The 25,467-nt window shown below is 46.6% G+C and overlaps 1 protein-coding gene across 6 annotated transcripts in view; it reads left to right on the top strand.

Moving 5' to 3' along the window:
* The first annotated feature begins 1,939 nt into the window (after positions 1-1,939).
* LOC112433205 (calcium/calmodulin-dependent protein kinase type II delta 1 chain) overlaps positions 1,940-25,467 on the top strand; it is a 78,111-nt gene continuing 54,583 nt past the window's right edge. For 2 of the 6 annotated variants that reach the window (XM_076881388.1, XM_076881389.1), the window contains exons 1-2: positions 1,940-2,210; positions 4,392-4,486. In XM_076881388.1, the coding sequence (XP_076737503.1) occupies positions 2,149-2,210; positions 4,392-4,486 (157 nt within the window). In that variant the 5' untranslated portion in view covers positions 1,940-2,148. The remainder of the gene's footprint in view (positions 2,211-4,391; positions 4,487-25,467) is intronic. The other 4 variants (XM_076881390.1, XM_076881391.1, XM_076881392.1 and 1 more) reach the window with 4 other exon arrangements.

Genomic DNA, 25,467 nt, shown 5'->3' on the forward strand with positions numbered 1-25,467 from the left:
TATATTTCTTTTATATACATAAGATGCATGTGTATCCCCTGAACTTGAGTCATTTTGAATATATTTGGTTGCTTTTATTTGTAGCCTGAACTCAGTGACTTTTGCACACAAGAGATAAAATCAGTGTCTGAAAACAGGAAGCTGGTTCTAACAGCAGGCTGACCTTCTGGGCCCCACAGGGCTCTTCAGTCTCCTGTACGTGGCTCCATGTCCCTTCAGTTGGGCTTTCCAAGGCTCTTTGTGGTATCAAAAAGAACTTCAAAGGTGGTGACTTATTGATCCTGTTGACTGTGAGTCATGGCAGTGTTGACCTGAAACACTCTGCTGCTGCAGATAAAGCAAATAACAGAACGAGGGCTTTTCCTTTTGTGTACACGTAACAGTGCAAACCTTGACAAGTCTTAAATAAAAATGTCTCGAGAAAGCGGTGTCCACACAGCCATTCAGCTGTAACACAACAGAAACATTTACATCAGTCTTTCTAACGGCCTCCTGATTTCAGATTAGACTGGAGATGGTGCCAGTTCAGCTCTTTAAGATCTTACTGCAGCACTTGATTTAAAAGTGTCTTTTAAAGTACCTCAAGGATCAATTTGCCAAAGTACAGACCTTATCCTCAGAGTCCTTTCTGTACAGATAGGAAGCTTCTTTTCCTGTACTAGGTGGCCACTGATTTATCTCAGTTTTGCTTAAATCTTCTGTAAGCATAAAGTCTGCTAACACTTCCAAACTGACAACAGACAAATGTACCATTCTTTTCATGTGCTTACTGTAACTCTGTAGTCTTGGCTGGCCTGTGGAAGTGGAACTCTGTGACTGTTTCAAAGTAAAGACAGATTCCTTTTGGTCCTTACAAACCACAGTGAGTAGAAGTATCATTTCAAGCCCGTGGATTGAATCTTGGTATCATTTCTACTCAGCTTGGACATGTTACATGTGTTGAACTGGTTTTTAAAGGTTAAGAACATTAATGAACTCCATCCTTTCCCTCAGTGACACAAAGACTGTTAGCACCACAACAATCTCCTCATGATTAGATTGCTGTAACTCGCTGTACTTGGAAATCCTTCACTCACGTTGTCTCGTCTGCATCTGGTGCAGAAGGTTGCTGCAAGAAAGTGATGGGAGTGCAGACTGTGTGTTTTGGATCAAGCTGTGTTTTAGCACATCACTCTATATTTTGTATTTTATTTCATACCTTTGTCCAGTTTTCATGTGGAAACACAGCTCCTCCACCCTATCAAATATCTCCCATTTATCTTAAGTTAATTCCTGCCTTCAGAACCAGTTGTTGGGACCTTTTCAGTGGAAATAAGGGTGAATTAACCAACCTATAAGCGATAGATATGATTTTTGTGACTTTTATTTACCATCAGAAATAGTTGTTTTGTTCTGTTAAACGAAAGAGAACCGTGTGTTTTGCGGACCAACAGCCTGGATTTCAGCAGGGCAGACTTGCTGCCTGTAGAGGGAGCCCTTGTGCAGGATTCCCAATAAGGAAGCGCTGAGGTGAAATTGTGCTTCATCAGGCCCGCGGAAAAAAGCGGAAGTTGTGCTAGTTTCCTACAAAATAAAACAAAGCAAAAGAAGTAAAACGGTGGTGCTCAAACGTGACGTGAAATAGGTGGAATAATTGAAATATTGAAAAAACATCAAATTTATTTTATCAAATATGTATCATGAACCGCGTGAACCTTAGTTTAAGAGTCACAAAATGTAAAAAGAGGAAAAATCACGTTGAGATTAGGATTAGTTGGTGTGACATAAATATCAGATAAACCTCAAATTAAATATTTGCTGTTAATTTTGCCAAAAATATTCACGTCACACGAGGACGTGAGAGCGCGGGTCCGAAGTTGGCTTTATTGTGGTTTCACCACCGGAAGTGTGTCCGTGTGTGTGGCCTCGTCTTGACCGTGGTAACTAATCCAAGCGGCAGAGACGAGCGCAGCAGTAGGTCGCGACGTCCAGGACTGAGCCGAGGTTTGCGAGCGGGACCGGGACAGACACGCGGAGGCTGCGCTGCTTGCAGGACTTCCGCCCACAGGACCTCCCGGCTGCGCTTTCATTTCTTTCCCCGGCGCGACAAGTGGCTCTTTGGGACTCGGAGGGATTCGTGGAGACTGTTTACCGAGCGATCACCTCGGCATGGCTTCAACGACCTGCACCAGGTTTACCGACGAGTACCAGCTGTACGAGGAGCTGGGGAAGTGAGTTCGTGACTCTTTGTGTCTCTGAAGTTACTGCTGCTTTCAGTTGCTGCCGTGGAGTCACGGAGCCACCTCCGCCTGCCTGACCCCACCTTGAAGGTGCAGTCGGCGCTGTGGGCACTTCACTGTACCTGTAGTCTTACTGTCAGATACTGTAGGATCCGTGTTTGACTCCACGTCTGTAATACTTCGTGGCTGTTTCGGGACTTTATGAACCCCGCCCGTCAGTACCGAGCGCGTTAAAGGGTCCGAGGGACCGACTGAAATAGCTCCGTGTTTTAAGTGTGGCCTCTAAATGCTGCGTGCTGAGGAGAAAACACGGCTGAGGACAACTTCTGTCAAAAACCAGTCAGTGTGTCATAAATGCAGGAAGTTGGTTTCGTTGGGGTCAGTGGGGTCACTCGTAAACAACGACGTGTTTCTGTCCACAGTCCCGCCCCTCTGTGCAGACGCCAACGACGTGTTTCTGTCCACAGTCCCGCCCCTCTGTGCATTCGCTTCATCACGCATGCACCTGAACCCGAGCTGGCTTTGGGGAGCTGTGGTTGATCTCGGCCTGATCTGGGGTCAGCCTGAACGGTCATCACGTCACTATGGTTCATTCAAATGATTGCTTCACTTTGTTATTCTGACCTGAACAAAGACTTGAGTTATTGCGGGCCTTCACTGAAGAACCACTGGATGCAAAGTTGTGTGAATGATGTAAACTGGATGCTTTGCCGCTGCTACGACGAGGCGCTTCTTAGAAAGGCCTGTTTGAAGCCTTCTCCAGTTTACATGAGCAGGAAGCAGGTGTGGCTGCTGATCAGGGATCTGCTGATGCTTCCACGTGTGCTTCAGCTGATGACCTCTGACCCGACCTTTAGTCTGAGCTCCGAGAGGATGTGCATATACTTGCCTGACATCCACCTGATGCTCACCTGTGTGTGGTTTAGTTTGCAACCCGCAGCCACTGAAAGTTCTTCTGGTTAACCTGTATGTTCAGCTGTCATTAGTGTGTCTGTCTGTGCCGACAGCCGTGCAGCACTGAGCTGTGGGTGACGCACAGTAACAGCAGAAGACGTGCTGATAAGAGCCACATGGAAAACTGGGTTACTCTGCAGCATGTGTGCAGGATGCTGGTTCAAACACGGTCGGAGCAGCGTGCTCCGTCCTGCCTGATGCTGTTTTCAGCCTCCTTCATCTCCTCTTACGCAGAGAAACTGGTTCTCTGTGTCGATGAGCAGAGTGAAACATCGTGTATCTGCGCAGACACGCTCGCGTACAGGCCTCCCAAATACACTATGTGTAGCTAGAGCAGCGATTGGTTGAAAAGAGCAACAGTGAACGTCAGCACAGAGAGGAGAAGAAGAAGCGCGAGAAGGCAAACGAAACAAAGACAAATGATTCAAAAGTTTTTAAAAAGCAGACCCTTTTTCCACTTTGCTACAACAAAGTTCATGGATGAGGACTTTGCATAGTTTCATATGCAAAGTCATCAGTTTTACTACGAATGATGTTCAGCACAGTCGAGCTTTGTTTGTGGCGTTTGGCTCAGTGAAGCCCGTCACAGCGCCGGGTGCTAACCCGGGCTTTCTCCTGTAGGGTCACAGAAAAAGGAGCGCTGCCTCGCTCGATCGTGTTAAACGTGATTAAAGTGCACCAACGATGTCGTCAGGCTGCGCTCACGTAAAGAGGAGCGCTGCCTCGCTCGCTCGTGTTGAAGCGTGATTAAAGTGCACCAGCGATGTCGAGGCGGCGACTTCAGGCAGATGCCAGAGAAGTCCAGCTGTCTGTGTCTGCAGCAGAGTATGAAGCCTGCTTACACGTGGCTGTGGACACGGGCAGCTGCACAGCTGCTCATTCGTTGCATGTTTCACTCACTTTACTTCACTTGCTGCTGGTTTAGGAACAGAAACAAGAAGCTGAAAATAAGCTGCTTCACAACGATCACTCTGCACGCTGAAAAGGGACAAGTGGGGAGTTAGACAGCCTCTGACTTGTTGCAGTATCACCGTCGAATGGTGCGTGTTGTACAATGGCTCTTGAAACTTTGGACTCGTGACACCGAGACTCGACCGGGACTTTCAGATGTAACAGTGCAACAGAAAACACTTTAAATGTCATTTTCACAGCTGTCTTTGCACATTATGAGGAGTCTGGTTGTGCAGAGGCTGATCCCTGCTTCATTGTGTCCTGTAGGGGGGCCTTCTCTGTGGTGAGGCGGTGCATGAAGATCTCCACGGGGCAGGAGTATGCTGCAAAGATAATCAACACCAAGAAGTTGTCTGCTAGAGGTGAGTACATGCTGCTTCAGGCTCTCACTGCAAACATGCAGCGGTGGCTCACTCAGAGGGAATAGCTTCTTTTTAGCCCCGTCACGCCTCAAACCAGCTTCCTCTTTCTTTTTGGCTCTATGGTTTTCATGCCTCTGCCATTGCTGCCCGTGTCATCTCAGTAGCAGCCAGATGTGGTCGGGTTTCACTGCCTGCAGCTTCAAATTCACTTTTATTTTCCGTGTTTGTTATTGCATCGTCACAGTGGCACCGACAGGAAGAACGGCCTTTTCACGACTCGTTCTGCTGTGTGCGCCGGTGATTTGTGATGAGGTCTTCACATTAAAACATGATTATAGAGCGTTGCCTCGTGAACTTCATGTGATGGTGTCTGTCCAACCCAGAAGCTTCTCTTTTGTCTTTAAAGTTTTCATCTTCTTACTAACAGAACAAAAACAACTTCATCAGTGTCCGTGCAGCAGGAGCCCAGGCGTCCGCTGCTGTCCAAGTGCTGATCGGCAGAAGCACGGCGCACAAACGGAAGGAGACGGGCTTGAATAGATGGGCCGTGGTGATGGAGAGTGACTGCAGTGCAGCCTCTCAGGAGGGGAGCAGGGGGTTTCCCTGCAGCTAGCAGCTGTGTGGAAAGCAAAGGGTTTGCAAATGTGGTTTTAAAAAGGGAGACGTGCAACAATGAAACAAAAAGAAAAAGACGCATTTAGCTGCTGAGAGATTAGGAACTCATTTTAACCTTGTAGCCTTGGAGGACATCATAACCAATGAGAAGGGAGAGCAGGCACGGTAGATGGTTTGTCCCAGGGCTGAGCGACGATGATCTCACATCCCTGATATCAGACGTTTGTCGTGCTGACAACGATATTCATCACAAAACTTTTGTTTTCTGTAACTTCTGTGAGTCTCGGGCAGCTCGACCTGCATGAAGTGTTTTCAGCTGGGCGTCGTGTAGCTGCAGTCGAGTGGTAGATGAGTTGGAACGGCCGCGATTTTCTTTGTATGCATTACACGGCGTGCTGCGGGGCGGCGTGCTGCGGGGCGGCGTGCTGACGGCTCTTTTTAGCATCTCGTCCGTAAATACTATTTCACCTGATTCCGTTTATTTTGAAAAATCTCAACAGGATCTTCAGCTTTATTGTGAAAGGTTTATGTGGAAATAAACTAGCGGAGCCGCGCGATGCTCGTCGTTGCCCTCGCTGTTGCTAACGACAACGCATAACAACAGTCGCTTGTCCGTAGTGTGGTCATTTTAAATATAAGAGGAGAGAGAAGGCTAAGAAATTCTACATGAAAACGATGTAAATATCAGCGTGAACGGTTTATTTTGAGACACACAGACATGAATATGAAAGATGGACGTTTCACATTCATGTCGCTTATATTGAGCTAGTTTGTCATAAGTCCACGCCGGGCTTATTTAGGCTGAATGAGGAGAAGAAGGTCAGTTGGACAGAGGAGTGTTTATAAAAGAATTGCATATAAATCTAATGGGGCTGTTCACCAGGAGAAAAACATCCGTCCTGCTTTTCCATCACTCAGCGTCATGAGGTGAAAATAATCCTAGCTCTTGAGGCAGAGATGCAGATGAGCCCTTTGGGTTGCGCCTTCAGAATAAGTGAAATCCCAAAGAAAGCCGATATGATGCTGCTGTCTTTTGGCCACATCACCACATTGCTCAAACACAGCTCGCTTACGCGTAAACACCGCGTTCTGGTTTACAGGTTTATGGGTTGGTTACCTTCTGATAAATCACAACATTCACAGTGACATCTCTTCATTCAAATTGTGAAATCCCTTTAATCTGGCCTGCAGCACTTTAGGATGTCAGCACACAGCCGGAGGACAGACGCTCTGAAAGTCAAACACATGCAGATACGGTGGCGTGCTGATCCGAACTGACGGTCTCGTTCAGGGAGAGGCCAGAGTGCCACCAATGCCACGGCTGCTTTGTGAGGAGAAGTCCTAAACAGAAGCTCCACCTGAAAGTTCTTCTGTGTCTGCAAACATCACATCAGCAGTAGTTCTAGTGAAGGAACACGTGGTTGCAGAGTGCTGCAGCTGAGCTTGGAAGGCTTTCTGATAGATCTCACTGAGAATCTACACGTCTGTGATGGGGACTGTTCTGCATGTTAATCTGCTGTCACAGTGTGGACACTTCATTTACATCATAATGAACAGTAATTATGAAATAGTGTTAAACTAATAGACAATGCTGGGAACACACTGGCAGCAGTGTCGGCCCTGAGCTGCCAGCACCATCACGTCAGCAGGGTGAAGCAGCCAAGGCAGGAGGACAGTTTTCAATTAATGGATTTTAATTTTGATGTTCACACTGGAGATTGTGCAGCTTTGAGTTGCCACCAGACCTGGAGACCCCCCCGGCCTAAACAAGCTGGCACTTGTGAGGCTCAGAGTGCATCGGTTAATTTGAAAAGTCATTACCAGGTTTTGCTAACACGTTAGCAGGTAGCTATTACCAGTAAATGTGTTTGTAGTCTCTAATGACGATCGTGAGTAGTGCAATGATAACAATGCATGTAACCTTTGTGCGGTACTGTCAGATGTTGATGCAACATGCAGTCCCCTCTGGAAATCGTTGGTTCATGTGTCACACTGCCAGCGTAGCAGACACACATGTGGACAGAAAAACACTGACCTCAACATCACTGAAGCAGTGCATGGACTTTCCTTTCAGGCTCACTGGGGCTTCAGAAACGGTGATCTTACCTGTTACACCGCACCTAGAAAACGAGGTGGTTGGACAGTGCTGGGTCAGGTGCCACTTTTACTGTGCACACAAGCATTGTGTGAGTTATGAAGTAAACTTGCATATGGAACGTTAAAGCGAGGAGTCATTTGTGCTCTGCTGTCGAGCGCTCCTCCCAGGCTTCCTCGTGTCCGCTGTGAAGCAGGTTTGTCGAACTTGGATGAGCTGTGGGCCCTGCTGGCGCCGTCGTCTCTTTGGACACGTTAGTGTTCAAGTGGTACAAAAAACAAAACACCCACAAATGTTTCCTAAAATTTAATTTCAAGTATCGTAGAACAAGACAAGCTGCAAACGTGACCACAGATCTTTCATTGAACCACCAAATAAACACAGCGGTCCTCTGTGTGCACGCGTGGCAGCACGAACTGTGATTGTATTTAACAAAATAAAAGCGCAGTACTGCACTAACACAGCCGATCCCTCAGCATCTTTGCACTCTGCTGTTTCCTCGGTCAGGACCATGATGAAGGTTGCTCTGGCTAATCCGTCGGGCTCCGTGTTGGGCCCGTAGCCGGTAACTGTCAGAGAGGCGTGGAAAGGCTCCAGCAGAGCTTTAGAGTGTCGGAGGGAAACACGGCGCACAGTCTGGACGGCTTGCTTACAGCCGGGCTCGTCAGGCTGCAGCTGTTGTTGTTGTTATATTTACATGCTTTCATCTTCCGTTTCTTGTCGGTAGAAACTCGTACTTTCTCTCTGCCTCGCGCTCAAACACACACAGTGGGAGGGGCAGTCCCACGCTCTCTGCAGCACAGACTACACTACCCATGAGGCTACATGCCTCAATCAATGCAGTCAACAACAAACAAATCCTCCCTTCACAGGTCAATTCACAGGTTATAGTTCGTCACGTCAGTGTAAGGGGTCCCCGGGCCGCCAGTTTGACACCCCTGGTTTAAAGTGCATCTGCATTCTAACCGGCTCTTCAAAATAAAAGCATAATACTGGAAGAATCCCGAACATAACTACAACACCCAGATGTAGTGAAGTGGAAGTCTTCACTGACGGCAGTCTTGTATGAAGGACAAAGTCAGACCCAGTGATGCTTGGACTCACCGGAGTGGAAGTGATCACTTGAAGACCCACCGGCTGTGGGAAAGCTCTGGTTCAGGAGCCCTTTGTTGTTGCTTCTGGAAAATACCCGAGGCCCAGCCGCTCGATGTGAACTCTTCATCCCCATGGAAACACAACGAGATGGGAAGCTAAATATAGTCTGCGGGGTCATGTAGGTGTTGAAGTATATTAGAGTGTTTGTGCTGTTGATTGTGATCAGCGCTCAGACACAGCGTAACACAAGCACTCCTAACACACCGAAACCCACGAGCCGTGACCCCTGACCCCTCAGTCCTGGTTTTATAGGGTCGCATCAGTAAAGTGCTCCATCAAAGGTGTGTGTGTGTGCATTCAATGTCACAGGCTTAACACAGCAGTTACACAGCAGCCTTCCTAAGGCCACACATGAAAGAGGTGGATAAAGAGAGACGTTGTGCGTTACAAAAGGAAGATGCTGTAACACAAAGCAGAGCCTCGTGCAGCGTGTACAGCTCTACATGACGTGGTCTCATTGTGTCCACGGCTCATCCTTCAGGTCTCGACTGACCCACATGGTCTAGGACTTGAATGACCAGTGAGCTGTTCGTGTGACAGAAGTGATGACTCAGTATCCCTAAGTGCACGTCCTTGTGTGTCTGCCATCACTTAGACAGCTTCTCATGCCGAGGGCGCCCGCCGCCTGCAGACTGCAAGCTGCACTTCATACATCCTACAAACAGGCAACGAGAGACCAGGTTCAGGAGGTTCTGTGTTTACTTGTGAATCTGTGCAGAGCTCAGGCTGCTGGTCTCAGAATCCTGTGTGTGTGTCCATGTATTTAACAGGCGGTGTAGTTGGACTCTGCATGCCCACCAAGCTTTATGGAAGCAAGAACAATCAGATATATGAAGCTGAACATTTGTAAAGTAGGGTCATGTTCACACATTAGTTTATGATGCTTTGCACGTGGATGGAAATGGTCCTGGTATGAGTCGTCCACCAGAACTTAAGTCACATTTTGTAGAAGAACGTTAAACAGTTGAAACCTCGACAAACAATAAAAGGTGAAACGCATAGAAAGCTGTCAACATTCATGTAGGGGTGGGGATTCCATATGCAGGCACTAAAGTTCACTAATCTGATTTTATTTAATGTTTTTATTATGTTATTGATGCATCTGCACATGGACAGCTGTGTTTAACCCAGGATGGCCTCTAACTCCAGTCTGATCTATCAGTGAGGGAGCCACAGTTTGTGTATCACTGCGAGTGCTGCAGATCAGCTCAAGTGTTTGTGTATATATTAGAATATTGGTGATTTCACCCCAGACTTTCTCTTAAGTGAAGCACAGCTGTGTGCAGCAGGCTAAAAATATCTCATCAGACCTACTCAGGGGAGCATGAAAAACAGAAAGTAGGCTGCCGTGTAACAGAGCAACTGTCAGCGGGCGTGAGGACTCCCCAGTCCGAGGCAAAAGGCTGCCTCAGTTCTCATCCGATCAAACGATGGGGAAGCTAGGCTTTTGTTTGGGTTTTCTTCAGCTAAATGTCATTAATGATATTCCTGTTTTAGCTCTGACTAGCTGCACATAAAACGTGAAAGAAGGGTGTAGCAGAGCAGGCCATCTCCTGGTTGGATAGTTGGTGGTTCGATCCCTCGAATCCTTGGGCAAGATACTAACCACAAGTTCCTGGAGTATGAGTGCAGGTTAATGATGAATACAAAGGAAAAAGTGCTTCTACGAGTGGGTGAGGCGTGCACTTTACACTTGTTTTTCCCAGTAGAAAAGCGCTGTATCAGAACCAGGCCATGTACCATTTACCATTTGGAGAGAAGATAAGAAATCAGAACATCATGAGACGTGGAAGAGATCAACAAGAAAGATGCACAAGCAGTAGAACAACTTCGGTCCGACAGCAAGACGCATTAACAGAGTCCAGGAAACGAGGCCTCAGCTGTTCAGCTGTAGAATATCAGTTTGCATAAGTTACTCTGGTTTCAATTCAATTTTATTTATATAGCGCCAAATCACAACAAAGCCGCCTCAAGGCGCCTCATAGATACAGAGAAAACCCAACAATCATATGACCCCCTGTGAGCAGCACTTTGGCGACAGTGGGAAGGAAAAACTCCCTTTTAACAGGAAGAAACCTCCGGCAGAACCAGGCTCAGTTTTTAAGTGGAGTGGATAAATTCTGCAGGTCGTTCCTGTGTTCGTCTCGCCTCCCTCCGCAAGCCCCGTCATGCCCCTCCCTCCCTGGGACTGCTACAGGTTTCCTCTTGCTTAAAATGCACCTTTAACTTCCCACGGTGACCAAGTGCTTCTGCAGCTTTGTTAGTGTAACAGTCATTTTCACGTTTAAGTTCAGTTGGTTCCTCTTGGGCGTCCGGGTGCCTCAGCCACATACTGAGGGTGAATCCACGTGGAAGGAAGTCCCTCAGACGTCTCAATGTCATGGCTCATGTCTGTGACCTGGTTCATTGCCAAAGGTTGGATTTAAAGCTGTGATTCAGACTGAGGAATTGGAGGCTCAGTTGCCAGTGGTACAGTCATGCATGTGTCCATAAGTTGAGTGACTTCTTGGTGAAAGTTTGGCTGCACCAGCTTTTCCATCATTAAGATGCACATGAGCTTTGCCTCCAAACCTCGAGGCAGGATTACGAGTAATCCTTGAGCTACTCTGCCAGAAGATGATACTTTGGTCTTTTTAGCTTCAAGTTACCCTGGAAAGTGTGCAGCGTTTTCTTTCATTGGTCGTAGCTTTGTTAAGTCGCGAGAACCCTCTTGACCCACAAACACAAACTGGAGTAATTCCTTTGGGCTTCACTCTAAATCCTGATTTAGCCAAGTAGGGCAGCCAGCTGAGGGACAGGTGCCTGTTTTAATTAGGCTTCTTTGTCTGTCAGACTGGGTGCTCCTGTGGAGGGACACCGTCTTCCAGTGGTGCGCTCCTGCACCTTAATAAACTGCTGGTTGGCTCAGTGAGCGGAGGGTCGTACTCTGTCCTCTCAGTCATGTCCTTATCTTGGTTTACTTTAGATTTCCTGCAAAGGGAAAGAGGGAGGGCATTGTTGCTCATGACCTCTGATGGTTCAGTCCGTTGTCCATTGGTTGGTTGTGTTCATTGGTTAATGTGTCCGTGACCCATGAAGGACTCCCCCCGTCCACCTACCAAACACCTCCCTGCTTTGTATCGTGTACTCGTGTAATGGCCTACAAGTGCGCCGGTTGTGGGAGGTTCCTCGAGCTCCTTAAAAGGAAAACTGGTTTTCTTGAAGTCGGTGGTTTTGAGGAGTGACAGGAAACAAAACTATAAAGGAAGAGGTAGGGCTGCTCAATTAATCGAATTTTAATCACGATTACGATCTGGGCTTTCAACGATCATTAAAAATGACTGAGCCGATTATTAGCCCCTCCCTCGTTTATCCGCGACACCTTAAAGGCCGGTCAGTGAAAATATTGTCGGGCATAAACCGGTCCGTGGCGCAAAAAAGGTTGGAGACCGCTGATTAAGAGGACCCGAGGGAAGCTCGGAAAGCTAAGCAGAAGTTATTTGGAGAGTGACTGCCGCTGGTTGAAAAGAGAGTTTAAAAAAAAAAACTTCAGTGGTGTTGCACACTATGTTATATTATTTTTTAAAGTCATTGTTAACCCTTTAAAGCCGGTCAGAGCAGCACGCTCCGTGTTGTGTAACTATTTTTAAATCCCTGTAGAACCTGAACCGTGTAAGCTAGCGCAATAATTTGTTTTGCATATGAAACCGGAGGAGTTGTACTTACATCTGATGCCATCAGCTTGTCCTCGGTCACGGTTTCCTTCCACATACAGCTTTGCAAAAACTGCATAAAAAGCTCTTGCAGGAACAAAAACATAATATTCCAGAAACACGCTTTGCCGATCCGATCAGCTGTTCATAACACTTCCCACAGTGAAACAGGCGTCAGCGCGAACTGTCGCATGTCCGCCATTTCCTGGCCGAAACCGGAAGTGACGTCATTTTCGCGGAAATGTAGTTTTTTTTACTTGTAGGCCTTAAAAGCCTATACTGGTCATGTTTGACTTTTCTGAATAGTTGCTGGGATGCTTAGAACTCGAATTGCACTGCTGGAAATAGTTTATTTTGATGCACCTGCTGTTTTCTTTGCAAATTTGCATCATGGGATTGTTTTTTGTTTTTCCTGCAGTATATAAAAATTGCTGTATCTCCAAAATAAAACTATGAAGACACTCAAAATAAGTTTCCTGTTGTTGTAAACTATTTTTTGCAACTTTTTTGTATTTAAAGTTTTGAGGGATAAGCCTCTTAAATTTCTCCAAGTAGAAATATATGTAAAAAAACAAACAAAAATGATTTTCAATTTTTTTTTTGTAGTTTATTGCACTTTTTTGCAATTAATGTAGTTACTATGGACTTAATGCATACATATTATTAAAATATGGGCTATAACAGTTGTATAGCAACTTGAAATGCTCCCATAAATGGCTCTACAACATGTAAAAAAATAATATAAGCTCTGTTGGACTTGGTTCTATAGTAGGTCTTAAAGGGTTAAATAAATATCGTCAAATAATCGCGATCTCAATTTCAGTGAAAATAATCGTGATTATCATTTTTGCCATAATCGAGCAGCCCTAGGAAGAGGTGCGCCCGCTGAATACAAGGCTCAGATTTTGAAAGGTGCAAACTGCAACAAGCAATGAAAACATAAAAACTGCAAACAGCTTTGGAGTTCTAACTCTGTCACTTTATACCTTTCAGATGCAAAGAGCTGTAACCTCCTGCTTTACGTTGGGTTTGATGAGTATGTCCCTGCTAAATAGGTTTGCTCCCTGGTGGGGGTAAATCCTAGTCCGGGAATCAAAGAATAATTGTTTCAGCTCATCCTTCATCATTCGTGCAATAGAAATGATTCTCTGATAGCTTATAGATGTGCTGCTCAAACTCACCTTCATATATCAAATTGCATCCTTGGTGCCTGAAATACTGAAACACACAACACCAGCATTTAATGATGTCTGACGTGTGTTATCTTCTCCATCACTAACCATGGGGATTGATTAGAGCATCAATAATGAATATTAACAGCGGAGCACACGGTGTGCACAAACAGGCCGACGTAAGAAGCTGTGGCCACGGTAAGAGCTCTTCTTCTGACTCAGAAAGAAGCACTGAGAAGAAGCTGCTTCAGACAGATTCTGCTGCGTTTGTCCTTGCTACCTGTTACTCAGGTGGGATCCTCGTGCTGAGATCATTTTTGCTCTGTTAAGGATAATCTCAGAGACAAACCGTCTGTATGATGGGATCCAAATGATCCGCCCAGTGGGCTGAGTAAAAAACACTCAATGCAGTCGGAGCTCATGCACGGCTTGTTCAGTGAGTTCTGGATGGAGGTGGACGTAGCAGCGACCTTCTTTATTCTCCTTGCTTTACATGCACAGAAGAATCGAGCCTCAAGCGTACAGGGAGTGCAGTTCAGGGACGACCGTGTTTCATACATGAGTCATTGCTTGTAGCTTTGCTTCCATGAGTTTGAGAAATAACATGAAGTGAAGTAAAGAAGGTTCAGTATGCAAAGGCAAACTCGGCGTGCACGAGTGGGCAGAGTAACACTTTGTTTCCCACAATGCAACTGTTCATTTCAGATTGGTAGTGAGGGACCACATGTGGTTTCTAAGAGCTCTAACTTTACAGATGGCTCAGTTTTGACTGACAGCAAAAGAGACGGACCTGTTGCCATGTTTGTACAAGCTGACCAGATCGGACCTTAATCCACATCTTCTCCTCACTACTAACTATTTTGTTGCTGCATGACGTTTCCATGACAATGTGATCATGCAGACTGGGATCATCACTGAAGTGTTGTCGGCTAGAAGAGCAGCAGAGTTTCAGTTGTTTCTGGGCAGCGTTGTGAGCGTCTCTTTAAGACCTTTGAATGCTCAGCTACAGGACAACAGTCCTTTGTTGTACTTTTACAATTTATAGTTGAACAGTCACGACTAATAAATAAGTTAGTTGGATAAACATAATTAAATAAATAAATAAAAACGAGCTGTGAGTCTGTGATCCAAACAAACAGGCTTCCAAACCTGTTTGGTTACTTTTTAGTAACAATCGTTAAAACTGAGGAGTTGCTCTTCGGTTGAAACAAACGCTGTCTTGAAGGAGAATAAAGTAAAAGAATGAGAGGTGATAAAGGAAGGAAGAGCCTCGTAGGCAGGTTAGTGGTGTGATTTCCTTAAGAGCAGTGAGGCTATGACACAGGCTGAGCAGATCTAGAGTGACTGGGAGATTATGGTGTGAAGCTACAGAGCACTTGTGTGCAGAGAAGCAGGGATGTCAGCCAGGAAGCAAAGTGTGTGGGTTCACTTGATGGAAGTAGCACTGATTGAGCTGCGTAGGTGACGTCGCTGTGAGGGGTGACGTCTCTGGTCCACCAAAGATATAATGTTTACTACAGATACCCGAGCAACACACACTTCATCGTTTCTAAGCCAGGTGGGCGTGGCTCTCTGAAGATGGTAATGCCAGTCAGCCACCACTTTATTGCTAAACAGGCAGCCGGTCCCTCACCTGTAACAGTGAGTCACGGCCTCTCCATTGGTCGACCTGGGACCAAGTCATCAGGTCATCATTGATGGTGGATGCGGGGAGTGCATGATCCTGCTGCAGGTTCACCAACGCTGCTTCTTCAGACTGCTTTTGATAACTAACAAATGCAGACCAGGAACAGCCCCAAGAGCTGCGGGTGCTCCAACCCGTTCATCTATCGCCACGATGCGGCCCTCGTCATTGCTCCAGTCCTTTTGCTCTTTTCCCTGCTTGGAACACATTAAAAAGACTTTGAAGTTTCTCAAAGCCCTGAATCAAAGCTAACGGTCTGCATGAATCCCACCGTGACTGCTCTAAAACCCACTGTGCTGATGGACAGAGGCAAAAACCTGTTTGTAACCGTGACAGCATTTTTCTGCAGCACCGCATCAAATGATCGCATGTGATTGTGAGACAAACCTGTTGCCGTGGGAACTCTGTTTGAACGCGTGGCGGCGTCGGCTAGATAACAGCGGTACCTTTCCAGAGGACCTGAATGTCTTTGTACTTCACTTTAAACGCTGTGAGTGGGCTGTGCTTGAAGGCCTGTGGGAGTCTCCCCAAACAGACGACGACCCGGGCATAGAAACGCTTCCAGTGAGATCGGGAGTGTTAGGAGTTCCCGATATGATGACTTTGCTCTGGTGGATTAAGTATTTTTATTAAACTGAATGTGTTTTTATGGCAGAACTAGTCAGCTGCTGCACTTGAATGAACTGCTTCAGAGACGACTGCGTTCGATGTATTTGCTGTTTTTATTTCCCGTGATGTCCACTAGATATTAGTTTGCCTCAGTAAAAGCACTCTTCAGAGAAACGTCACAAACAGTTATGGAGCTTTTTCTCTTTCAAAGACTTGTTTGTATTTGTTAAATGAAGGACGCTCTGGAGAGAAGCAGCATCTCAGCGTCTCTACCTCACAGTTGTCCTTTCTGAGAGAACAACCCAGCCGTGATGCTGCTGAAGTGCCAGCAGTCAAAGTGTAGCAAGCTCTGATTCAGCTGAATATTTGGTTCGTTTTTAGTGCATACACAATGACTCACTTCACATTTCTGTGGTTGATTCCAGTTTATTTTCCATCTTTCAGGGAAACGTCAGATTTCTGGAGCAGAGCTAAACAGCCAGTGGTTGTAGCGCCTGGCACGTTTCAGCTGCAGCCTCTCTGAGCGTGCAGCTGCCTCTGAACAAGTCTCTCCCCATCATAGCGCCTCTCTCCAGCTCCCCTCAGGGAAACGGTCTCCGTTCGTCGATGCATTTGTACATGTGTCAGTCTGTGGCGATACTAAACGTATTGTACAGTTGCTAATTGTGAATAATCTTTGAATTCTATCAGGATCTGAAAGGATGAGTCTGAGAAAAAGCACTGAAACAAAATGCCTAATGAGTTAGTCTGTCCTGTAAATCCCTGCTCTGCTGTAAGGCTGCGATATGTAAAGCCTTTCCCCCGGCATTCGTCCGTCCGGTAACTGATGCAGACTCTTCCATGGGTGGAGCGATGTGCTCATGCACCGACTGATTTGTGCATTTAGAATTTCTACGTTTTGTCTGTTTCAGTGTTAATAGTTTTTAGATTATTCATTTGAGACGTGCCAGTCGCACAAAAGACGCTTACAGTGGAAAAAGAAGCCACTGTCTCGTTTTCCCACCGTTGACTTAAAAATAAAGTATTTAGTTTTTTCTGAACATGGGCCACGGCCTGTTGTCCTTCTGTTATGAGTAAATGGACCGACTCTTACGTAGCACTTTTCTGCTGTCCCGCTCCACACAACATTCATGCACTTCTAAAATCAAACTGAGCAACGCTGAGGCCACACTCGGGGTCAGGATCTTGCCCGAGCATATTTGGCAGACTGGGGAAGCCAGGAATCGAACCACCGACCTTCCCGTCGGTAGCTGACCTGCTCTCCCTGCGCCACAGCCAGCCCCTGTATAAGACAATGAGTTTGTGTATCCATTTGTCATGTATGCCACTTTGCTCTGTGGTGTTAAAACATTGCCTGCTTCTCTCAGCTTCAGCCAGCATGTTACAAACTCTTGGGCACATAAATCGGGCGCTCTTATAAAAACGATCGGTGAAAGGCTCGGCCTGTCGTCGGTGGTCAGTGTAATCGCCCAACCCTACTCCGCTGTAAGCACAAAGAACAGCACGACCTCTGCATGAACTTTCCAGACCAGGCTAGCCCCGTTAATCTTTCATGTTGGAGACGACTTTCAGGCAGCGCAGACTGCCAGTGTTTCAGTTCGTTCAGCTGCCCCGTTGACCCCGTGCGCTGTGACAGTAATTTAGATCGTTTGGATCCTCTCCCAGCTGTGGCTCGCTTTGGCGTGGACCGCCGTCCACAAAGAAACGTCTGATTAAATGGAGGGAAATTATGCGTTTGATTGATTTTCCTTTTAAATCAGCGCTGAACAAACCTGTAAAGCTTGTCTGCTGTAACAGCGCTTCAGTGCTGGGACTGTTGGTCATCACCTCGTGTGGGCCTGCAGGTTCAATCAAAGGCTGAACTCATTATCAGTTTCTTTACCCGTTTGGATTTAGTGTGGGAGCCGTCACGGCAGCTGCAGCCTGAGATACTCGAGGTTGTCACACCGCTGTTGAGATTAAACGCCTCCACTCGAGGGTGACTCACTTCTGCAAACTGCCTCCGTGAGCTACAGGAGACGCCCGTGTGTGTTTCAGAGGTTTGGTGTGTGAGAAGCTGCAGTCCAATGCAAATCGATGCACAGACGACTCCCTGCTAAACAAATGAGCTGTTGTGGACGATTCAAGCGTCTGTGTTATTGAGACGTTCTGAAATGAGACTGTCAGGATTAAAGAGAATATTTCTGATCCTGTACGGCACATCCAAACGCACATGTTGTTCCGGCGCTGACTTTTCTCATTGTCGTCATTTTGAGAAACGACAGTGAGACCTGCCACCGGTTTCCTCCCACTCAAGCCTGAGATCCAGCAGCCTGAACAGGCTCTGATGTCACACTTCTCCTCTCATTATGACCGTGAGAGAGTGACGGCCTCATCGCCACGCCGTGGATACGACTGCTCGACGCTGTCTGATATAAAAGCTTGGCCATCTCAGACTCGAGTGATGGTCGTCACAGCTAATCAGCGCTCTGCGCTGTAATTAAAGCAACTGTTTGACCTCAAATAGCCTGTGTGGCTCAGTATAGCCTCATTCCAGATCGTGTGTCAAAAGCAGAACCTGGGCCTGTGGTGGATTTGTGTCTTTGTGTGTAATCCAGGGTTTATAATCCCACTCTCGTGCTGTCGTCACTGCGGCCGGACACACCTCCCCGCTCGCTCCCTTACTTGGGATTATGTCCTCCTGATTGTTTCCTCAGACGGTCCCTGAATCTGCAGGACCGGTTTCAACATGACATCTGTGAGGAGGACGTGGCAGTAGCAACAGCTGTGTCCTATAACGGTCCTGTGCAGGCCGACTACTTTCTACATGACCTTTAGTCCAACCGTGACCATCAGCAGGAGTCTGGAGAACAACGCGGTGACGCTTTAGGATTATATGATGGATTTCTAGGACTTTCCTCACACACGTCTGTAACACACGTGTGCTGCGGGCTATCAGTAGGACCGGTTTCTTCTTTAATCGCAGGAGATTAGAGTCCTGATCTAATGCGAGTTTGGCGTCAGGCCATGTTTCCTGCAGGAGCCGTGTTTACGTGGACACAAGTAACCGGATTAAAAGCCTAACCAGAATAAAAGTGCTTCATGTAAACACTGACCTCACCCGATCCCTCACATCAAACTCTCCCGGGTTCTGCCGATCGTCCTTACAGCACGTGTCTCCTACGTCAGATATGTCGCTGTGCTGTCCGTGTAGACGTAGCAGGACTGAGCTACGTCTGGAAGATGACAAATATTCACAGACAGAGAGGTGAGGAGGAGAAATCTGTGACGAGCAGTGAGGTCGCAGTAAAGTCCAGATCCAGACACAGTGTTATCACAGGTCGTCACGTGGGATTAAAGTTATACGTCCCATTTTTACCGTCACAGCATTTACGTTGTTATTGCAACGAGTGTAAGTATGTCATCAAAACAATGTGAGTAAAGATGCACTCATGGGAAACACCAGGAGAGCCTGTCACAGCCAACAACCATGAAGGAGGATCATGAACACCGACTCAAACGCAGCTCTTTAAGGTTTCAGCGGCTTCAGGCAAACTGTGAGGAGGCCCATTTGCTCTGCAGGAAGTCTTTGTCACTTTACCTTGATTGTGATTAACGGCGTGGCAAAGTAAAGAGGAGTCTTTCAGTCAGTGGTTAGTGGCGCTGTAACAAAACGGAAATGACAGCAGCTCCTCAGTTATGAAAGGGGCGTGGGGTCAGTGGACCCTGAGGCGTGTGGTTCAGTTGGGTTTATGTCGGGCCAGACGCCTCAGTGCGCAGAGGTCACCGCAGAGGTCACCGCAGAGGTCACCGCAGAGGTGCAGACTTTCAAACTGCACGTGGCCTCCAGATGAGCTGATGTGGAGACTCCGCTCAAAGTAACAGGAAACAACTTTATTAAGTGACCAATGTGTTTCGGCTCGTGGCTTCATCAGGGTCGTTAAAAAATGTCATCACTTTTTTTTTATTTAAAAAAAATACTCAATAAATTGAAATGGACCAATCGCACCTTCACAAATAAACCAGCTGACCAGAGCTTTCCAAGACCTTAGCTCTAATTTTTTTACCCCTCTTATCAGGTATCGTTGGTGGTTCTTTAACCCTTTAAGACCTACCATAAAACCAAGTCCGCCAGAGCTTATATTATATGTTTACATGCTGTGGAGCCATTTTTGGGAGCATTTCAAGTTGCTATACATCAATACAACCATTATAGCCCAGATTTTAATAATATGTATTCATTAAGTGCTTAGTAATTACATAAATTGCAAAAAAGTGCAATAAACTACAAAAAAATTGAAAATCGTTTTTGCTTTTTTAACATATATTTGTAGTTAGAGAAATTTAAGAGGCTTATCCCTCAAAACTGTAAATACAAAAAAGTTGCACAAAATAGTTTCCCACCACAGGAAATTTATTTTGAGTGTCTTCATAGTTTTATTTTTGAAATACACCAATTTTTATACACTGCAGGAAAAACGAAAATAAATATTATGATGCAAATTTGCAAAAAAGCAGCATGTGCATCAAAATAAACTATTTCCAGCAGTGCAATATGAGTCCTCAGCATCCCAGAAACCACACAGAAAGTCACAAAGTCAAAGATAACTTTTAAAAAGACCAGTATAGGCCCTGAGGCCCTGATAGTAAAAAAAGACTACATTTCTGCGAAAATGACGTCACTTCCGGTTTCGGGCAGGTAATGGCGGACATGCAAAAGTTCGCGCTGACGTCTATTCCAACGTAGGAAGTGTTACGAACAGCTGATCGGATCGGCAAAGCGTGTTTCTGGAATATTATGTTTTTGTTCCTGCAAGTGCTTTTTATGCAGTTTTTGCAAAGCTTTATGTGGAAGGAAACCGTGACCTAGGACAAGATGATGGCATAAGATGTAAGTACAACTCCTCCGGTTTCATATGCAAAAAAAATTATTGCGCTAGCTTACGCGGTTGCAGTGCTACTGGGATTTAAAAATAGTTACGCAAAACAGAGCGTGTCCGCTCCGACCGGCTGTAAAGGGTTAAAGGTCCCTGATACATGTGGATCACTGTGAGGTGGCTTGGGTGGAAACTTCCAGCATGTAGTAATGTATTCAGATCAGTAGGTCTGGAGTGCAGCGAGGGGGCGGAGATTTGTCTTTTTGTTGGTACTTTGGTGTCAAGGGTTAAACTTCCTTCGTCCTTCGCTCCCTTCCAGAGTAAAAGTGCTGCTCCAAAGACACAAGTGGTAGAAAAGGGTCAGTTTGGTGGTTATATCGAATTGCTTCTTCCAGGTGACCAACAAATAGTCAGGCAAAACTGGGCGCCATTTTTGTTGCCATTGCCGTGTCAGATTCGCACAAGAACAGTGTGTAGAGAGCTTCATGGGTTTCCATGGCTGAGCAACTGCATCCAAGCCTCACGTCCCCCTGCACAATGCAAAGCGTTGCATGCACGTAGTTGTGGAAACACGCCACCACTGGACTGTCGAGCCGTGCAGGAGTGACCAGTCACACTTCTCCGTGTGGCAACCCGATGGATGAGTCTGGCTTTGGCTGCGGTTGCCAGGAATACAGTCCTTTGCACGTTTGGTGGACGGGGGATGACGGGGGATGACGGGGGGAGGTTCGTTCTCAGGAGTTGGGCTTACTGCTCGTAGTAAGCCCAACTTTTGTGCAGTCATGTTGGAACATGACTGCACAAAAAAGTGATGAGAATTAGCTCCTCCAAATTTGAGACCGTGCTGCTCAGCTGGAAAAAGTTGACGGAGTGCTGACTGGGCGAGGCACGAGTTGAAACATCTGGGGATCTTGTTCACGAGTGAGCGGAAAGGCAAGAGATTGATAAAGGTATCGGTGTGGAATCATTGATGCGAACACTGTGACGGTCCATCGTGGTAAAGGGAGAGTTGAGCACAAAAGCGAAGCAGTCGATTTACACCCTCACGATGGTCAGGAGCTGTGGGTCAAGAACAAGGTTGTGGACGCAGCAGAAGTGAGCAATAGTGGCTGGCCTCTCCTTTATTGGAGCGGAGCTCAGTGGAGAGCCTCTGTGTCAGATACAGCCAGTCGAGGTGCTTCGGCATCTGTTTAAGATGCTGGAGAGATTATATTTCTCAGCAGACCTGGGAATGCCTCAGTGTTCCCCCAGAGAAGCTGGAGGAGGTGGCTATGAAGAGGGTGGTGCTTGGGTTGCTCCCACAACCCTGGATAAGTGGAAGAAGATGGATGGATGGAGTCCACAGCCTTCAGTGAAGTTCACCTTCAAGCAGAGAGAGGACACAGAGACGGCTAGCAGCACATCTGCTGTTGGACGTCTGTTAAAAACCAGATTGATGTCACTGTGCATGCTAGTGAAGCTTTTTGTCTGTGCAGCCTCCACTGCGTGGCATCAGCATGAGGCCAGGCAGGTGGCATCATCAGTGGACGCTGCTGTGGGCACACGGTCCGCTGTTATCAACAGCATCCACCCTAACCCCAGCTCAGGGCGTAGAGTGCCGACACGCTTCAGTGGCTGAGCGGAGGAGGATGTGCTTCAAATGAAAACGCAGAATTTGGCAGTGAATAAAAATAAAAGTGGAGAAAGATGATCCCTGCAGAGTCACTGTTCATGTGGTTCATTCAGCGTCTGTAAGCTGCAAACATTTACACGCTCGTGGCTCCGCCTCTTTATGTGAGGGAGGTGCTGTAAACAGGAAGAGGACAGACCCAGCTGTTAGAGAGGGGGGCTGCACCGACCAGCTGGGTTTCACTGCTGCCCCCCACCCCCTCCCCCCCGGGGCAGCGAACTACACAGAGCTGCTCTTTTTATTTATTTCACTATTTTTAGCCCACGCGGTTCAGTAGGTTTATGTGTTTAAAACATGACGGAGTTTAGATTCTAGCAAAGTGTTTGTCTCCATCCTCAGCTACCCACAGCACTCAAGCTGGGTTTCATGCTTCCACAGCGTGTCAGTGCGTCCTCTTTGCTCATGTTTACTTGCATTTACTGTTGTTGGTGTTCAAACATGGGACAGAAGGCTAACCACATCTACACGCGACCACGGTTCCACACTTTGCAGCAGGACTGCAGGAGGGTCGCTTTGAGGCCAGTGACCGGCCCGTGACCGGCCCGTGACCTCCCGGTAACCTCTGGTTGCTAGGCAAATATGTGTATCCCCGAATGATTGGTCGGCAGTTGTGGCAGGATGCCAATAAGATAAGATAAGCTTTATTGTGGCATTAGGCACAAAGAAGTTGCTCTAAAACTCTGTCAGTGTGTGTTCTTCCCTGTAATAGATGCATGGCCCTGCAGCCTCCTGCACCCCTGACTGCCTCTAACCTCAGTGGGCTGATTGAAACCAGGTGTCACTGTTTCAGCAGCTTTTACCTCACATCCTCAGTCCTCTCTGTACCCACGGTTCGAGCCTTACACAGACAGGGTGAGGAGTACACTCTCTGAACGGTGCATCTCAAAATTGACTCCCGGCAACATTTAGCAGGACACCCATTGGACTGTTGGGGTCTTTATGTAACCAGCAACACTTCAGTTGTTGTTAGCAGCATACGGATGATTGTAGCCACATACTTTCATTCAACTACAGGTGGATGCAGAGCCTATGTTCAAAGTCAGTGAACAGTTTACCCATCAGTTCTCTGCAGCTTCACAGAGTTGCTTTGTTGTTGACATCAGCTGTGACTTGTTGTTTACTTTGTTTTTTCTAACATAAGTTTAAAGTGTTTTGCAGCACCAGGCTCCCCGTCTGTCATTGGGACAAAGAATAGTATCCGGTCTATGCAGCCGTCTCCTCAGTGAGTGAGGAACTGCGTTCTTTGGTTGAATGATCAGAATAAGTCTGCGTTTCGTCTGCGTCACACAGCTACCACCAGGTGAGAGGAGTCGATGTGTAGCTGAGCTTTGATAGAGCTTGTTAGCCCCACACTCAGCTGCGACTCTGGAAAGACTCTGAGTGAGCTGAAGGTTCAACTCCAGCGTGTCTCTGTGAGGAGCTGCATGTCACCGTGAGCAGCACCGATGCAGCCATCACTCACAGGAACAGCAACGTTTCCACTCAGAGGGCCTCAATCAGCTGCACCAGGGCAGCGGTGTGATTGAAATTCACCCCACGAGGCCCAGGCTGCATCACTTAATGACATCGATTTTCTGGACAATATACAAACGTGAGAGGATTGGAGGCTTAAGAGGTCCTTTATTTATCTAACTAAATGCTGTTTCTATTATTTTATTGATGCCATTTTAAGTGTGATCCAACTGATTTAGCCTCCATCCACCATAAATGCTTATCCAGCTTGGGTTGATCCGCAGATTACCACAACACGCTTTGAAGCACTGACAGATAACCATTTGTCCACTACTCTGGATGACTGTGGGACATGAATTGGTAATCAGCCTAGCAGGCGTGTCCTTGGGTCAAAGAAACCCACAGAGACACAGGAGGACATAGAAGCTCCTCACAGCGAGAAGCTGCAGTTTCCAAACCAAACAGCCTCCTGAGATGTTGCTTCCTCTGTTCAGAGGCTGCAGTTCTTCCACTACAAGCTTGTACTTGTGACAGTCTTTCAGCTCGTCCACACTCATTACTTTCACTTTGTGTGGAAAAAGGTGAGCAGGCTGAAAGCTGCAGGGCAAGTTGAGCTGGATGCTGCCTGGCAGCTAAACGTAACAACAGTCGACTGCATGAAAGGAACGACGACATTTTCAGCACTTGATTTCATTCAGACCGTCCTCTGGCTGCATGCCAACCTTTTAAAGTTGCATTTTCACTGAGCACGTGGCAGCAGACTACGAAGGTCCGCTCAGCAGTGCAATCCAGCAGCCTTTGAACCTCCTGAACACAAGCAGGAGGAAAGTGCTCGTCTCCTCCTGCACAAATGCAGTTTCCCTCAGTAGTAGATGATCAAAGATGTGAGAGGGCAGCAGAAAAGATTTAGATTTGTATTTCAGAGGGAGCTGGTGGATAGATCAAGCTGAGAGCAAGCAAAGCAATGCAGCACTTTTTCTTTTTTTCCCCTTGTTGCAATTAGGGCTGCCACGATTAGTCGACTAGTCACGATTACGTCGACTATCAAAACCGTCGACGACTGATTTAATAGTCGACGCGTCGTTTGAAGCTTTGTAAGATCCTGAAAGACGCAGGAATAAGTAGCAGGATTTAAGAGTGTAATAACGGACTGAAACAGAAGATGGCAGCACTGCATGTACAAGGATGCCAGCTGCCGTTAAACCCCGAAGAAGAAGAAGCAGCTCTGTCCCAGAATTCATAGCGCGGCCCAGCTCAGTTTCCAACAATGGCGACAGCTAGTTAGTTTTAATATTACTCTTATTATTCTTTCTGGGTCACAAAATAAACGTTTAACATATTTTCAGGGAGAATGTAGCTGTGTAAACCTCAAATATCTGCTCAGTTTATCAAGACATCACATGTTTGCAAAAGCGCTCCGACGTTTTCGGAGACGTCTGTTACCCACTAGCTCGATAGCTAGCCGGGGGCTAGGCTAACTAGAGCCGTGAGAACACCGGACTCCCCGCAAATCGTTTTCAAACCCACCGCTGTCTTTCATTACTCAGGTTAAACATGATATATGAGTCACTTAGATAACTTAAAATGTTATCGTTTGGCTTTTTGTAGTATTTTATTTGTTCCTGAGTAAATCGGTTTGGCTGAGATTAAAGTTATAGTTTTTACACAGCTGAATAAACGTCAGTGTGAGATGCTGGAGAATTTACTCCGGTGTCCTGTTATATTTTAGATAGCAAGGAGTTTATTAAACTTCACCGAAACAATCTGCAAATTTCATTAAAATTTAATAAACTATCATCTTGTCTTTATTGTTAGTTAGCACCTTAAACACTTAAAGCTGTAAGCTAATGATAGTTATATAAGAGCAGATGCTGCTGGTGCAATAAGCTGTACGTCTAATGGATCTGATTAGTCGACTAATCGCAGAAATAATCGGTGACTAGTCGACTATCAGAATAATCATTTGTGGCAGCCCTTGTTGC

This window comes from Maylandia zebra, unplaced genomic scaffold (genome assembly GCF_041146795.1).
Source record: "Maylandia zebra isolate NMK-2024a unplaced genomic scaffold, Mzebra_GT3a scaffold11, whole genome shotgun sequence".
Taxonomy (NCBI): Eukaryota; Metazoa; Chordata; class Actinopteri; order Cichliformes; family Cichlidae; genus Maylandia; species Maylandia zebra.